The 16,171-nt window shown below is 40.9% G+C and overlaps 1 protein-coding gene across 3 annotated transcripts in view; it reads right to left on the minus strand.

The window, feature by feature from the left end:
* Positions 1 to 16,171, minus strand: part of cacna1bb (calcium channel, voltage-dependent, N type, alpha 1B subunit, b) — a 219,325-nt gene that overhangs the window by 85,991 nt on the left and 117,163 nt on the right. For 2 of the 3 annotated variants that reach the window (XM_031277458.2, XM_035991390.1), the window contains 2 exons: positions 15,744 to 15,856; positions 13,228 to 13,359 (listed from right to left, as the gene is read on the minus strand). In XM_031277458.2, coding sequence (XP_031133318.1) covers positions 13,228 to 13,359; positions 15,744 to 15,856 — 245 coding nt within the window. Of the gene's footprint in view, positions 1 to 3,046; positions 3,077 to 13,227; positions 13,360 to 15,743; positions 15,857 to 16,171 lie in introns of all 3 variants that reach the window. The other variant, XM_035991388.1, reaches the window with a different exon arrangement.

Genomic DNA, 16,171 nt, shown 5'->3' on the forward strand with positions numbered 1-16,171 from the left:
GTGTATCGATACAAAACTACTTGGTTAGGTTTAGGCAACACAACTACTTGGTTAAGGTCCAAAAAAGATGATGGTTTGAGTTAAAAAAAAAGCATGTTTTTTATGTAATTTGAAGGTACAATATGTAACATTTCTGCATTAAAATGTCTAAAACCGACTATACCAAAGTTATATATTTTGTCGAGTTGTGTACTTACACTATCCTAAATATTTCCAACAAAGTTTAAACCCTGAGAAATCTGTTATTTTATTTTAATGACACGGGACGTTTCATTTAGTCGCCTGTCAGTGGCGTCATAAAACCTTTGACCCCGCTCTGGTTCCTCTAACTTCCGTCAAAACACGGGAACCCAGATGATACGTTCGAGAGTAATCGTAAAGCATTCAATGTCACGGAAAGAATAATACTCAGTACCCGTAATACAGCTTGCTTTCTGCCACACAGCATCATTTTGTCATTAATTACATGCCACTTACAACACAGTAATACAGCGGAGATCTTATTTATTGATACATTTCAATATCGATTGATCCAGCTTAACACTATGTGCTAGCTTCGTTGACAAGTAACGTTAGCCTTAGCTGATGCTAATGCTCGGTGGGGAACGTTAACATTAATGTTATAAAGTTAGCTACAACATCGATCAACACGTTCATGAAGTTATTTTAAGTATAATTGTTTTGATCAATGTACAGTTAAGATTAAACAACACTGGGCTAATCCACGATTACCAGCTAACGTTAGCGTTAACGTTAGCTATAGATAGAAGACAAATCGAATGCTAATTTAGCCAGCTATCCCACCCTGGTTTTTCCTGCCTCACTCCCCACTGCTAAGGGACTTCAATCGGGATGAGAGCGGACAACAGCCAGGGACACAACACATCCACAGTTAGCCATCAGCCAGCCACTATTATTAAGCCAGCCAGCACAAACTCCAGCGCAAGGTGATAACGATGCTAACGGCAGTAACAGAGTTTTATGTTCCGTCGGGGAAACAGACCATACCGCCATAGGCATCTGAGTCTGGCTGGGCGCAGTATTGTGCTGAAATTCTCCCCCCTTTTTTTTCTTTAGTAAATTCTTTAGTAGCGTTTAGCGGTCTTCTTTACAGTTACGTTTCACCAACAAATGGTGACTGTTCTGTGGACAAAAGGTGAAGGTGGGGAAGAGTCTGAAAACAACACCCGCCAGCCATCCTATCGATGGAGGCGTATCCTCGGCCGGTATCTCCGGGGCCGCGGCTCGGCACCAGAGATACTCGGCACCGGAGATACTCGACGGTCAGCCCCAGCCGCGAAGCTGTAGCTTGTAACGTTACAACAAACCCTTTTCCCCGAAGTACTGAAAACATCCAAAAAGTGACACTGACGTAAAATATATTGTGATATTGTGGTTTTAGCTGCTGCTCTCTTGGGTGAAAGTCCTGTGTTTGTTGACCCATTAGTCCACCCCACTTTTGCAGTTTTTAATTAGACAAACATCATCTGGAGCAAAATATGTTTGCCTCGAAACGTAATTGAGTATGCAGTTTTGTTGTATGGTAACAGCTGACATAATGCATTCCCTAGCCCCTGAAAGGTTACTTCCAGATTCTTTCAACTTGAAAATAAAGTTTTGTCAGCAATAATAATACCAGAGGTAGATGTACATGTATTTTCATTACTATTTTAATTTTTTTGTAATTTTCTTCTACTTAAAGGTTCAGTGTGTAGGATTCAGTGGCATCTAGCAGTGAGTTTGCACATTGCAACCAACTGAAACTTCTCCTGTGTGTCAAACATGTAGGAGAACTATGGTGGCTGTTGTGAAAACGCAAATGGCCCTATCTGGAACCAGTGTTTGGTTTGTCCGTTCTGAACTACTGTAGAAACATGGCGGGTGACATTCCAAAAAATTCGAAAACTCACATTGGTCCTCACAAAGACAGATGTACAACACAGGCACAGGAGTAGGTTTTTCAGATTCCTTCACGGCTTCAGGTAGGGACTAGTGTATTCATAGACAAAGGGACTTGTCTTGATAATGGATGAGAGAAGGAGAGGAAGAGAAACATGCAGCAGGAAACACTAGTCACCAGGGAGCCATGGCTCCAACTTTGAAGTCCAAAACACACTGCCTCTGCAGCTCAGGGCTACACCAAGTGACATGTGTCATATGCACAGAAATGATGCACTGCAATGCAGCACGTCAACAAATCCACAGGGCATATTAACCATCTGATATCAAGCAAATATTGTAAATCTGGAGTAATGCCTTGATTGATTTTCTCTTCTTTTGAGTTGATATCTCACCTGAACAGCCAATTTCTGCTCACCAGGAAAGGTCTTTTAAAAAAAACATAATAATACTGTGAATGTTGGTTGAAGGGATCTGGGTATTTGAGTTTCTCCTTGTCCACTGTAAGAGCTACACTACCACCACCACCACCACTACCACGGATGAACATGTGCTGACAGTTGACAAGAGAAGAAAATCAAAGTAGCCTGGATATGCTAGCAGAGGAGAAACTCTAAATAAACAAAAAAGTGGGTTTAGAATACAGACAGCTGTCTTGACACATCCTACAGTGCCAGTATGTTTTGGGCTCAACACAACAGCACTCCTGAATGGAAAGTTGAACACACTTCAACACGGGGAAAAGACAATAACAGTAAACACAAACAATGTCTGAATAAAACTTAAGAGTGAATGAATGAGGGATATTTTGTCTTCACAATGTGCAATGCTTGCACTGTATTGTTATTGTCATCCTTTTCATCTCTTTTCACACAACCTCTGAAACTGCTAACAAATATTAGAGAGTAAATATAAATAAAAGACACAAAGGTCAATGAATCTGAGAATTAACCTAATTGGATTCAAAGTGGATTCAACTATCTGAATCCAACACTACTGGGTTTACACAAAACTGAAACACTGAGCTCACTACAATTACATTAGCACAGATGTATAGCTGCAGGGTCCAACTTAATCATCAGACATGCACACGTTCCACACAAAGGATCAAAATATTTTCAGAAAGCCCCCAAATGACCCAACAAACCTGCCAAAACCTGAATCCATGGTCTTGAAACTAAAGAAGACAATGAGAGAATGATACAGAGATGTGTAAAGATGGATTGGTCATTCAACTAAAAATAGCCTTACACTGCTGATCATTCATGATTTCAAGTGTCCGTTATTCTTAAAATTGTGGAAGAAATATGTGGGGTTGGATAGAAGAAGGTATATATTACAAAATTGAGGCAATATCTAAGACAAGTTTGAGAGCAATTGTAAACTGTAATTTGAATATGGATTGTGGTGATGGGGTGGAGATGGTGCAGTGGACATGACACAAGCCTTTGGTGTGGGAGATCTGGGTTCAATTCCCACTGCGATACATCAACAAATGTGTCTCTGAGCAAGACACTTAACCCATAGTTGCTCCAGATGTGTGCAACCTCTGACATATATAGCAATTGTAAGTCGCGTTGGATAAAAGCATCAGCTAAATGACATGTAATGTAATGTAATGGTGACAATTCAGTAGGTTTACAGCATCCAGGCTAAAAACAATGATTGTTATGATTTAGAAAATGTTCTTTAAAGTTCCAATATGTAATGTATTTACTGTAATAAATCCAAAAATGACCCCAATGCGGTCAGATATTAAGGAAACATGCTAAGTTGAAATACAATCTTTTCTGACAGCAATGCTAATGCCAGTATTTTCTCCTTTTGAAATTTTTGTTCCGTGACAGAATTTCTGTTTGTGTTTTGGCCTGTGTGTTGTTATCAACTGCCCAGTTTGACAGCCAGGCCGGGTTGCCAGATATACCTGTAAAAACATAAACCCAGCGTGTTACAGCTGTAACGTTAGGACAGCCATGAAAGCAGCAAACAAACGAACGGGATCAACGGAGATAAATTCTACCCAACCTAAAAAAAAAACGGCATGTTTCTAACAGGGACATTACAAACCCTGGGTAAATATTGGAGATGTATTTGAGAGTTGGCTAATATTCTCCTGAACAGGTAAGCATTAGCTTCAGGCTAATTTATCATGGCTACAAGGGACAGGCATTTTATGTCATTTCAACATTTGTGTACTCACGAATATATAGCTTGAGTACCCGAGTTGGTTACTTGCAAAAACAATTGAGACACAGCCAGTAAAGTGATCTCGACGGGTCTTGGTTAACGCCGCCATGCTAACCCTGCTAACCCTGCTAACTGCTAACGTTACCAGAGGACCAGGCAAGCGGACCACGGCTGTTTACAACATGTAGCCTGTTCAGTAGCCGACAACGGTGAGTTATTTTAAGCCAAGCGAGGCACTGTGAATCAGAAAGAGAGGACCATGAGTTTGCAGTGTTTTTAGCAATTGTTGCCGAAATTCTAAGCCAATAAAGTGTGTTCAGTCGGGTGGAGAGGACGGCAAGGTAGTGTTATTTTTAGCAGTTCCTACCAGAATTCTAAGACGAAAAAGTGTGCGTGTCAGTTGGGTACAGAGCTCCGCGTGAGCACAGGCTTTTATGACTGTCAATATAGCCAGCATCTAACGTTAGCTACTCCGCTGTGCTGTGAAGATGTCTGGCTATGTGAGACAAGTGTCTAGCAACATTGTTGTGTATGCTCCTTCAGCGCGCTTTGGAGGAGGGTCTGGCAAAGCGAGACTATGGATGCTACGGTCTCAGCATGGCAATCTCTGTGAACTTCGAGTCTGGGGAGGAGGGGGCGGGGGAGACAACTCTCTCCAGTATTTTGAATTTGTACTGTAGTAACTATTTTAAACACTAGCTGTCAGTATTACATATTGCACATTTAAATATGTAAAAACAGATGCTGGTAATTTCACCACCAAATTGGGTCCACGTTTTCCTTACAGGGAGAACTTAAAAGATCAGTAATGGGGTACTACAGGGGTCTATTCTCAGCCCACTACAATGTTTATGCTGGTGACACTATTTTGTATGCCACTAATTCTACTCCCACCTAGGATCTTACTGTCGGCCTTTGAGGCTTTCCACTCACCACTTATTAATCCTACACTTTTTTTTTAAATGCAGATGAGAACAAGTACATGGTTTTCTCTACTTCCACCTGTGTCTTTGGCTATCTTGCTATTAAGACTTTATATTGTACCCATATCATTCTTGCTGACCCATAGAAATACTTAAGAATTTGGCTTAAGTATTACTTACTGTAGGATTCAAGATCCCTATTTAATACTTTACCAAAACATTAAAAGATTATATGACGTTTTTGGCAGAGAATTAAAGGCTGACTGTCTTTTCTAAAAAGGAAAAAATATTGTTCAGTCATAGTTAATGTCTGTAATTGACTATAAACCATTATGTACTGTCATGCTGGCCCATCATCTCTTAAATCCAGTCTATCACAGTGCTTTGACAGCTTTCATACTTGTCAGCGATTTCCAAATTCAAAGGTACTAAAGAAAGTTGCAAAGAAAAAAGCACAGTTTTGTAAGCTATGGCAATTCATCTTATTCAATAGAGGAATAGAAATTAAAAAAATATGACAGTATGTGCAGCTGCTGGCAAAAATGCTCACGATGTTTCACGCACTGTCACAAAAATAGAGCCCATTGAATCATTCTTAATGAACAGGCACGAGTACTGTTTACATGCTAAAGATACTTAATGTCAATTAACTGCCCGATAACAGTCAAACTACATCAAATATAAACATATAATTCCATCTTGGATATCTTTTGATATCAAGGTGTATGAAATTAGTTTTTTTGAATAACAGGACAGCTTGGCAGAAACAAATAATCAAAATACAGTTGACATTACACAACACAGTTAAGGAATATACAAGAGCTTATGATTTAGACAGTAATGTTCCATTGAATGCGTTTTCAAAATGCATTTGATAAATATTGAGGCCTTTATATGGGTTCAAAGGTTTTTGAATTTAAAGTGCTCATATTTTGCTCATTTTCAGGTTCATAATTGTATTTAGAGGTTGTACCAGGATAGGTTTACATGGTTTAATTTTCAAAAGACAACATTTTTGTTGCACTGCACATTGCTGCAGCTCCTCTTTTCACCCTGTGTGTTGAGCTCTCTGTTTTAGCTACAGAGTGAGGCATCTCACTTCTGTTCCATCTTTGTTGGGAGTCGCACATGCGCAGTAGCTAGGTAAGGACTACTACCCAGTCAGAAAAAGAGTATGAGGGCGTGCCACACTAGCAGCTAGGCGAGCATTATAACGTGTGTTACAAAGTGACGCACGTTCGTCAGGCTGGACTACAATAGAGCAGTTTGGAGCAGTTGGTGAACAGTGGTTTCTGTTGGAGATGGTAAGTCCCTTTGGGGTGGACTTTGGGCTTTTTCACTTTGTAAACCTATAACGTGCACAAAAAAGATATATAATAGAATAAAGGAAAGGGAAAAAGCCAAAAAGCATAATATGAGCACTTTAAATGTCATGATTATTTCATGCTCTATAGAATGAATGAAATGTCTTTCACACTTCTTTGAACAACCATATAATTCAAATGATGCGATGTGTCACGTAAAGCAGGACCAAGAGTGACAAAAATGTGTTTGTGTGGGGACAAAAAACACACAGTAGAGGAATAAGGAAGGAGAAGGGCCTGTAAAACTGAGGAGGAAGTGGAGCGCATTTTTCCTACAGTGGCCGTCTGCACAAATGACAGCTGGTTTCTCCTTTTCATTGCAGATCCTGTGATGTGTGTGTGTGTGTGTGTGTGTGTGTGTGTGTGTGTGTATATACTGTATGCATGTTTACTAGATCCCGACTGGTCCTGGATTTTTGAGGCCGATATCAATATCAATATTTAAGAATAACAAAAATTTTGACACATAACAAAAACATTTTGTGATAAAGGTATGTCTGAATATAGATATTTTACAGCTGAATGAATAACTTCACCATAAAAGATGAGTAAATATAGGATGACAGTCAATTCTGAAATTCTTTTAATGACTATAACCAAACAAATTAAACAAAGCTATAATAAGCTATAATAAAGTTTACTAACTGAAATTACCAAAATACATTATAAAGCCAAAAGTACATAAAGTAAAGAAGGGACATATTTATGTTTAAATATCAGCTTTAAAATGGATGGATTTACAGTTGATTTTTAGTTAATTAATTACTGCTACGAATGTAAGTTCAGGGCACTTAAATACATAAATAAACTTATCAGAAACGTCACAAATCACACAAATGTCGTCTTTTGTCATTACGTCATTTTTGTCAAAGGTGACAATTTTGCACCCTTGAAATGAATAATTTCTTTGGAATTTTTGTTATATAGAGATATGCATGTTAGTTAATGGGTAATATGTACTGTATGTTGATGTTGTCCAAGTCTCTAATTGATCATGTGATGAAACGATACAATATACGGTAGCTAGTTTAGTAGTTTAGGCGCAAAATCTGTCAAGACTGACTGTGTGTGTGTGTGTGTGTGTGTGTGTGTGTGTGTGTGTGTGTGTGTGTGTGTGTTTCATGACTAGTAACTGCACTGGGGCTCGTCCTTACTCCACTGGGTATCCACATTCTTTTGGCCATGTGATAAATCACTGAAAACCCACCACAGTCCAATGATATCAACCACCATGTATCGGTCTTGCCCTAATACGTGCTGTACATGCATGAGGGAGATGGCGGTGGGAGGGAAGAGAGAGAAGGGTAGTGCAACTAATTCAATAAGCCTTTTCTTCCTTCGTATGTCATCATATGCTCTCTTCTAATCCTTCTCTCCTTCTACCTTTGTCCATCTCTGTCTCATTACGGCATCCTCCATCAGTCACCCCTCTCTATACCCAGTACTCATCCCTCCATCACTTTCTTCATTTCATCTCAGCTTCTTCCTCTCCCCTCCTTTCCTCCCCTTCTTTCTTTCCTTTCCTTTCCTTCCTGCTCTCCACCACATCCTCCTCTCTCCCTCCATCCTCTCCTCCTTCCTTTGAGGATTAGCTGGCCCAGTGCAGGGAGCGGTGGTGACGGTTTGCTGCTGCGCCTGTGTGCGCCGACCTCTGTTTACTCTGATAATAGAAATTGGGAGCTTGGCTTCCGCGCGTCATCCACGGGGACTTCATTAAACCCATCCTGAAAACAAGAATCACGTGAGGCCAAACTCCCCAAAAGCTCGTGCCCTAACTCTCGCCAGTTCTAATCCTTCAAACAATAGCAGCAAGTTTACATTGTATAGGTGAATAAAACACACATCTCTGAGAACACACAGGCATGTGCATGTGGATTGGAATTAAGGGCTGTATGATATTGAAAGCAAACACGCTTCTGAGCATTGGAACTATGAAAAGAAATGAAAATGGCTTTTACAATATGAGGAAGAGGCTGAATACAAAGAGGTTCCTGCATACTGTATACTAGGGATTGGTTGAGTTTGCATTATATCTTTGCAAAATCCCGAATTTCTGGATGGACTGATTATTTCCATTATATTATATTATAGATTAATCTCTCCACATTTTTTTGATTAAATGCGTAATCTTTAAAATGTTTGACACAGTCCAATGAAGAGGCTGTGCTGAGCCTTTCATACCAGGGAGGCCGAAAAGCTAAAAATATAAAATGCCATCTCTCCTGTGTCTGACAAAGTTAATCAACAAAGAAGGTCTGCACCTTTAAAACTGAAAGCTACAAAGCAGCATTCAGAAAAAGCCATTATTCTATTACAGTAAATCCTGAACGTTTCCTTTAAGCTTATCACATATTTTTTTTCCGAACACTCGCCGATGTCCTGTGAGTCTCAGCAGGCAGACGCTCCACTGCCTCAAGCTGTTTATCTTTCAATTCTCACAATTTTACCAGGAGATTACTTTTGGTGTTTTGAGAACAGAAACATAATCTCTGAGCCAAAAATAAAGTCAGAATATTACAAAGACATCCCTCGTCTTCCTAACAGGATGAAATTATTTGATACCCTGTGTACATTTTAGACTTTAAGGTGAAAGTAGACCGTGTGCTCGTACTGATGTGTTCGGCTGGCTTGAAGCACCACGTGGAGGTCAGACTCATCTCACACTTGTCCATCACCAGACACTAATGCGATGCTAACGATGGCGTAGACTGATGTAAGCCTCGGCACCATGGCAACAGCCGGCTGCTTCAAAGACATCCAGTTGTGGTGTGGCGTTTGTGAAGGCCCTCAGTCCGAGGAGACGTGACTTCATGTGAAAGTGGCATTTCATCTGAGAGGGAACACTACCTGCCGCAGCGCTGACAATACGTAACAACACACACTGGTGACATTCACACCATCGGGGGGTCAATGCTTTCAATGCGTCTTTGTAACTGTGTGACTTATCCATTAAAGTGCAGATTCTGACCTTGCAATGGCTATTTATGTAGAAACCCATCTATTTTATATTTTTAATATTTATTTTTGATTATCTTTACACGAAAAGGGATTTAAACTAAATTGGAGGAAATCAGAGCTAAATTCTAACTTTCAGTACATTTACCAAGCCTGGCTAAACAGCTTCCACTAAAATAACAATGCAAAGTGATAAAACGTGTGTGTTTTCTAGTTATAAATCACAAGCAGACAAACATCCTTTAAAAAAAGCTTAAGAATCCATTAATCTAATATGAATCTCAAATGTTCCTTTAATTTGCAAGAATAACTAGCCTGGTTGACACCAGACCCTTCTCAGTTGTAACTGAGAGTGGGTCTGGGCAAGCTTCATTCACAGCCCATTTCCAAAGGGGCGTCACCAACGGACGCCGCTCAAATGCCTCTTGGGCGCAATTGGATAGTCCTTCAACCAATCAGACCAACGATCCGGGTGACGTAGCAGCTACAGTGGCATCAACGGGTTGCTGCGCTTCGGTGGCTGTCATGTTGAATGTAAACAAAAAGCTGCTTGCCGTCGCTGCGCTATCATCATCGTGTAAAGCCCGCCTCAACGGTTGTGATTGGTGCCTCGATTTGGAAAATTTGGAAATGGGCTTGAATGGGCTCTTGGCCAGACTGCCTTGCAGAGCAAATCTCAAATTTGCCGGAAGTTCGTCAGGGTTTTCCCAGGCTCAAACAAATCCTAAACACCTCCGTCTTTAATGCAACATGCAGCTTTACACTGGTCTTTGAACTCAGTTGTATTACCCCTTAGAGAGAAGACACACCAGCCCGATAATCAGGCGTCGGGCCGCCTGGCGAGGTCCGTGACTCGAGTCTTTTTGGTGTGTCCAGTGCCGTCGGCCGTCCGAGGAGCCGTCGGCCTTCATTTGGGCCGTCCCGACATGTTCAGTCGGAGACAGGGCAGTCGGGCCTCACCCGGAAATGGGGAGCGGATGAGCCTCTCAAAATCTGACAAAAATCTTTTAAACTGACCTTTCTCAATCTGAAATGAAGACAGATTCAGCAACTGCACGGCCTATTTCTCGCTTAAAATGTTTTCAGAAACACGTTTCGGTGAACTATTTTAGTACAATATGAGATCGTATTCTGAACAAGCCGCCATGACAGTCTGGCTGTGAATTTCCAGAGAAAAAAGAACCACGTGACGCATTCGTCCAATCAGCTGCCGGTTTTCATTTTCTGGGAAATAATCAGACTGTTAATGGAAACAATACAGAGCAGCGCTGCCTGCTGCTATAGAGACGTATTACGTTTCGCGCACACGCAGAGCGTACGCTCAAGTCGGCGTCGCCTCAGTGTGTTCTGAGGCATTTTTTGGACCTCGGGGACCCGACTGATCAGTCCGACTGCCTACGGTCGGCCCGTCTGGTTGGTGTGTCAGGGCCCTTAAAGGTCCCATGACATGGTGCTCTTTGGATGCTTTTATATAGACCTTAGTGGTCCCCTAATACTGTATCTGAAGTCTCTTTTATATAGACCCTGGTGGTCCCCTAATACTGTATCTGAAGTCTCTTTTATATAGACCTTAGTGGTCCCCTAATACTGTATCTGAAGTCTCTTTTATAGACCTTAGTGGTCCCCTAATACTGTATCTGAAGTCTCTTTTATATAGACCTTAGTGGTCCCCTAATACTGTATATGAAGTATCTTTTATATAGACCTTAGTGGTCCCCTAATACTGTATCTGAAGTCTCTTTTATATAGACCTTAGTGGTCCCCTAATACTGTATCTGAAGTCTCTTTCCTGAAATTCAGCCTTGGTGCAGAATTACAGCCACTAGAGCCAGTCCCACAATGAGCTTTCCTTAAGCCCCGTTTACACGAAGGGAAGACGCAGATATTTTCCTGCGGTTTGGCCTCTCATTTACACGAAAACCCCGTTTTTATCACAGAAAACGATTATTTCTAAAAACTCCGGCCAAAGTGGAGATTTTGGAAAACTTCGTTTGCACGTTTGCATGTAAACTGAGACAAACGGAGGTTTAGGCAGCCGAGAGAGAGAAAGAGGAAGTGAGTCGTTGCTGTTGTTGCTATTTTCGGGATTCTGATTGGCTAACGTGGGCTTGAGCTTCTTGTCATGCTCTTGACAGCATTGACAGCATATATACACGGGTACATGTAAACGAACACTTTTCTGAAAACATAGAGGTTCTAAATGTCCGTTTATGAAAATAGCCGGCCACGTGTAAACGTAGTCTTAGTATGTGCCATTTCTGTGTCTGTAGCTATTGAGGAGGAGGAGGAGGGGGAGGGGGGGTGGGGGGGCAAGGTGGAGGGTGGGGGTGTGGCCTTGACTAACTGCCACTTTGCTCGTTTGAAAGCCATGATGTCTCTCTCTCATAGGTGGGCCAAATTCTCTGGGCAGGCAAAGCAGAGAAAGGGGAGGTAACCTTCCTCCTTATGAGATCATAAGGAGGAAGATTCCAGATCAGCCCATCTGAGCTTTCATTTTCTCAAAGGCAGAGCAGGATACCCAGGGCTCGGTTTAAACCTATCACCATTTCTGGCCACTGGGGGACCATAGGCAGGCTGGGGGAACTCATATTAATGTTAAAAAAACTCATAAAGTGAAATTTTCATGCCATGGGACCTTTAAAGTAACGTATTAAAACTAATTTAAAAAGGTCACAGGTCAATAACCAATGCTGTAGGTTTTTTTTGTGGTTATGACAGTCTCAAACTATTCCATGAATTATTATTAGTTTAAAGGAGCATTCCACCTACTTTACACATTAATTTCAGTTGGAAAAATAACCCTCAGTTGAGCCTGAGTTGAGCCTGAGTTACAAGTTTGAAAAAATTGTGGTCATTTACTAGACAGGGGCTATTAAATGTCGCTATTAAGTTGCATCATGGGAAGTGTAGGAGCCACTGTTTTTTTACTCATACTCAATGGGGATTAAAAGTCAGCCTCTGCTTCATAAATTTTGACCATTCTTTTTTCTCTCTCTTGTGAGTCGCCTAACATGGATCTTTTTGGAATAGTTTTGTCTATCATTTCTCTCAGTACTAATTACACTGTACTCATTGAGTTAAATGCTGAGATCTGTAGCAGATCTCTGTCTGTCGGGGCAAGAAACACTAGCAGCCAGAGGATGAGACAGGGTGTAAACAGCTAGCAAAACTGATTTGAAAGAGAAAACAAAGTAAAGTGGTATAGGCCATCTGGATAAGCTGTTGGCTTGTTTACAACACCTGCTTGTGTTTCTTCTCCCATTGGACTTCATTATAGCACAGTTTTGTGTTCCTCAGCAATAATCCTTTGTGTGCATAATGTTTGCATAACCGAGTAAAAAAATAAGACCCAAATTGTCCTTTTGGGGCTTTTAGGGCTTTTCTTGTGAAATTAAAACAACACTGCAAAGTCTACCTCAGGTTTCATAGGGCTTAGATACACCAATAGGCTGTAAATTATGGAACCACACAAATCACAAATGTATAAAGACTGTTGCTGTGAGGGGATAGTGAGAGAGAGCGTGTGTGTGTGTGTGTGTGTGTGTGTGTGTGTGTGTCTGTGCCAGGCCTTTGATTAACTGCAGCCAGCCCAGAATCATGAGGTGTTCCTGCCATTAGAAGACATGGAGCTCCTGCTGAGGGTGATATCAAAGGGCCACAGTCGGCGCTGCTGCTCTGCCAGCGACCTGCTGCTTCAACAAGTCTGTCATCACCGCCAAGCCGGGCCAGGGATCACACACAGGGAGGAGTGTCAGGTGAAGAGATGGATAGAGGAGAAAAGGAGAGTGTGTGTGTGTGTGTGTGTGTGTGTGTACACTTGTGTCTGTGTGTTGAATGGATGTAAATAAAGAGGAGGAAAGAGCTCTCAGGGAGCAGGGCAGGTTAGAGAGATTACTCACTGTCCTCCGAAGAGCTGCATGCCCAGCAGAGCAAAGACCACGATGAAGAGGAAGAGGAGGAAGAGCAAGCTGATGATGGACTTCATGGAATTGAGGAGGGAAACCACAAGGTTCCTCAACGAGTTCCAATATCTGAGAGGACGCAGCAAGCGCACAGAGAGACGGAAAAAATTACTTTTTGTTTTGTTTTGAAAGAACAAACAGATTCAGACAAAGACAGAAACGACCAAAACAGAGGAGGAACGAGAGGAACATATGGCAATATGAGCTGTACTGTAGGTGGCATAAAACAAATCACTGTGTCAGGGTCTACAGCTGCCAGTTTCAGTGAATCACAGGATTACAGCTTATCTAATGAAATAAAAGGACTAATAGGATTGTAATAGGATAGAGAAACTAAGAATTAAGACTTAAGCCCTGAGAAAAAGTGCAGCTCCTGCAACATCAAAACCTTGCATCTCCAAAAGTAGCGTATTAAAAGAAGTACAAATACACTGCACTGTGTAGACTTATAAGTGTTTGCTAGTCAATTTATTCAGAATAGTGTCTACTGAAATAACAGCATGCACCGCAGGTTTTATTTGGTTTAACACCGCACTTCACCAATTTAAAACATCAATTTTAGACATGAAGTTCAGTTTCATCGTTAAGAGGAGTACAACCCAGCCCGTGAGAACAGTCATTGTAATGTTTTCTGTAGCTCTGGAGGAGCTTTCCAAAGTCAAAAAATAATAATCCTAATGATGTCATAGGGGTTATCTCGGCTTGGGCTTGAGACTACAAATGTATTTATATTTTTTTTAGGGCTGTCAGCATTAACGTGTTAATCGCGATACGATTAAGGGTCAAGCATAATGCGTTAATTTTTTTTAAAATCGTATTAATCGCATGCCGCCATTTATTAATTTTTTTTCACTTCACTCGGCTTTGCGTCGTGCCTAACAGGCTACTATTTTGCCGTACTTCGTCGTAACACATCCTGCTACTGCAGGAATAGCAACGCAGATTTCGTTGCCTCATTCCGGTGCCACTGATATGTCTGCACTTCTCTCTGATGCTCTGAAAACGGATGTTACAGGAAACAGAAACATTGCTGCACATGACGCTAGTTAACACTATACTCGACAGCAGCTAACGTTAGCCTACCGCTAGCTAGTAGCTGGATTAAACACAGTTACAATGCTGACAGCTAACGCTAAACGGTGTAAAGTGTGTCTGTATTTCACTGTAGTGGATTCAACACCGGGATGTAACAATCTGCAGCTGCTGTTGTCAGAAAAAACACAGACGGTGCGTTCAATTAAACTCGTAATTTACAGCCTTGTGGTGCATTCAAAGTTGTTGTTAAATTCAAATGTGTGACTAGATTAAATATATAATAAACAAATACAAATCTTAAAATCAAGTTCATTAAGTCATTTTCTTTGCATTCATTTGATTCCCAATCAAGATACACTGGTAAGAATGGCTTTCCATTGTTAATATGTACTTAAAAGCAGTTCTGAAATGCAAAATAATAGAATTTTAATCATGTGATAAAACATGCGATTAATCGCGATTAACTATAGAAATTCAACGATTAATTGCGATTAAGAAAATGTAATCGTTTGACAGCCCTAATTTTTTTATTTTATTTAAACAGAAAGCCTGCATTACAAAGTGGAGTTGCTGGGGTTTGAAAGACGCGGGCATTCAGGAGGCAGGGAGTTGCATTACGGGAAATGTAGAATCCAGTGTTTTTGCCGTTTGACCGATGCTAATGTCTTAAGGTGTTTTGGCACTAGTTCCCATCATGCTTTGGGGGAAACCGAAGTCTTGTGTGTGTAATGTTTTCATATAGTCAGTGCATGGGCTACAAACTTCAAATGAATCCTGGTTTCTGCCAAAAGTTATTGACATTTTCTGAACGCACCATACAATTCTATGCTGTGTTGTACTTTCATGTTTGCACTGCAAATATCTATAGAGTTAACAACAATCAACTCGATTGCTCTTGATATTGAGGAAAACATCTACTTTATGATTATGATGCTACATATGAAATTATAAGAAGCCCCTTTTTTTAAATCCTTTTTAAGTGGATTCATTCAATTCAATTTTATTTATAGTGTCAAATCATTACAGACGTTACCTCAGGACACTTTACAGAGTAGGACTTTACAGAGTAGGTCATGACCACACTGTAAAGTACAGACACCCAACAATTCCCCCAGAGCAATTGCACTTATTGCAGCGTCCTCAAGATGGATGGATGGATGTTTATCCAGATACCGGTATGCCTGGAAAGCTCTGCTGACTTTAGCAATATGTATGTGTTTTGCTGTTTGGCTGATTTATGACACTGAGAAGGAGTGCAATTTCTATGTGTAAAATACAATGAGGGCTATGGGTTAATGGGGAAGTTACTAGAGAGCACAAAAACTCCACAGTTCAGGTAATGAAAGCAAGATTTTCTGTGATAGAAGCCTGATGTAATGTGTCTGTAGTTAAACGTGCGTGTTTTGAATTGAACTCACTTGGTGACTTTGAATATCCTGAGCAGTCGCAGGGCTCTCAACACACTGATACCAAACGATGCTCCTGGTTTAATCATGTCCCAGATCACCTCAAAAATACTTCCAACAATCACCTAGAGAGAAGAGCAGAGGATAAAGTTATCACATGCTGTATTTGGCTCTGTTTCAATAAGCCAAACAAGACTGGGCCCTCCAAACAAAACTAGCACTGCTGGTTAGCCTTAAAAGTGCTATATACGACATTCAGAACATTAATATAGCAGCAAACAACTATTTGCTATGCAAAGATATGGTGGAATAGTGGCGTCCTGAGCAGAGAATGAAGTCACACTTCACACTAGAGCTGTAATCAACAAGGCAAGGCCCGAGCTCGACAGAATTCGGCCCGAGCCCGACAAGTACATTTTGATTGACAGCTTTTTAAAAGC

The sequence above is a fragment of the Sander lucioperca genome, chromosome 14, assembly GCF_008315115.2.
Source record: "Sander lucioperca isolate FBNREF2018 chromosome 14, SLUC_FBN_1.2, whole genome shotgun sequence".
NCBI lineage: Eukaryota > Metazoa > Chordata > Actinopteri > Perciformes > Percidae > Sander > Sander lucioperca.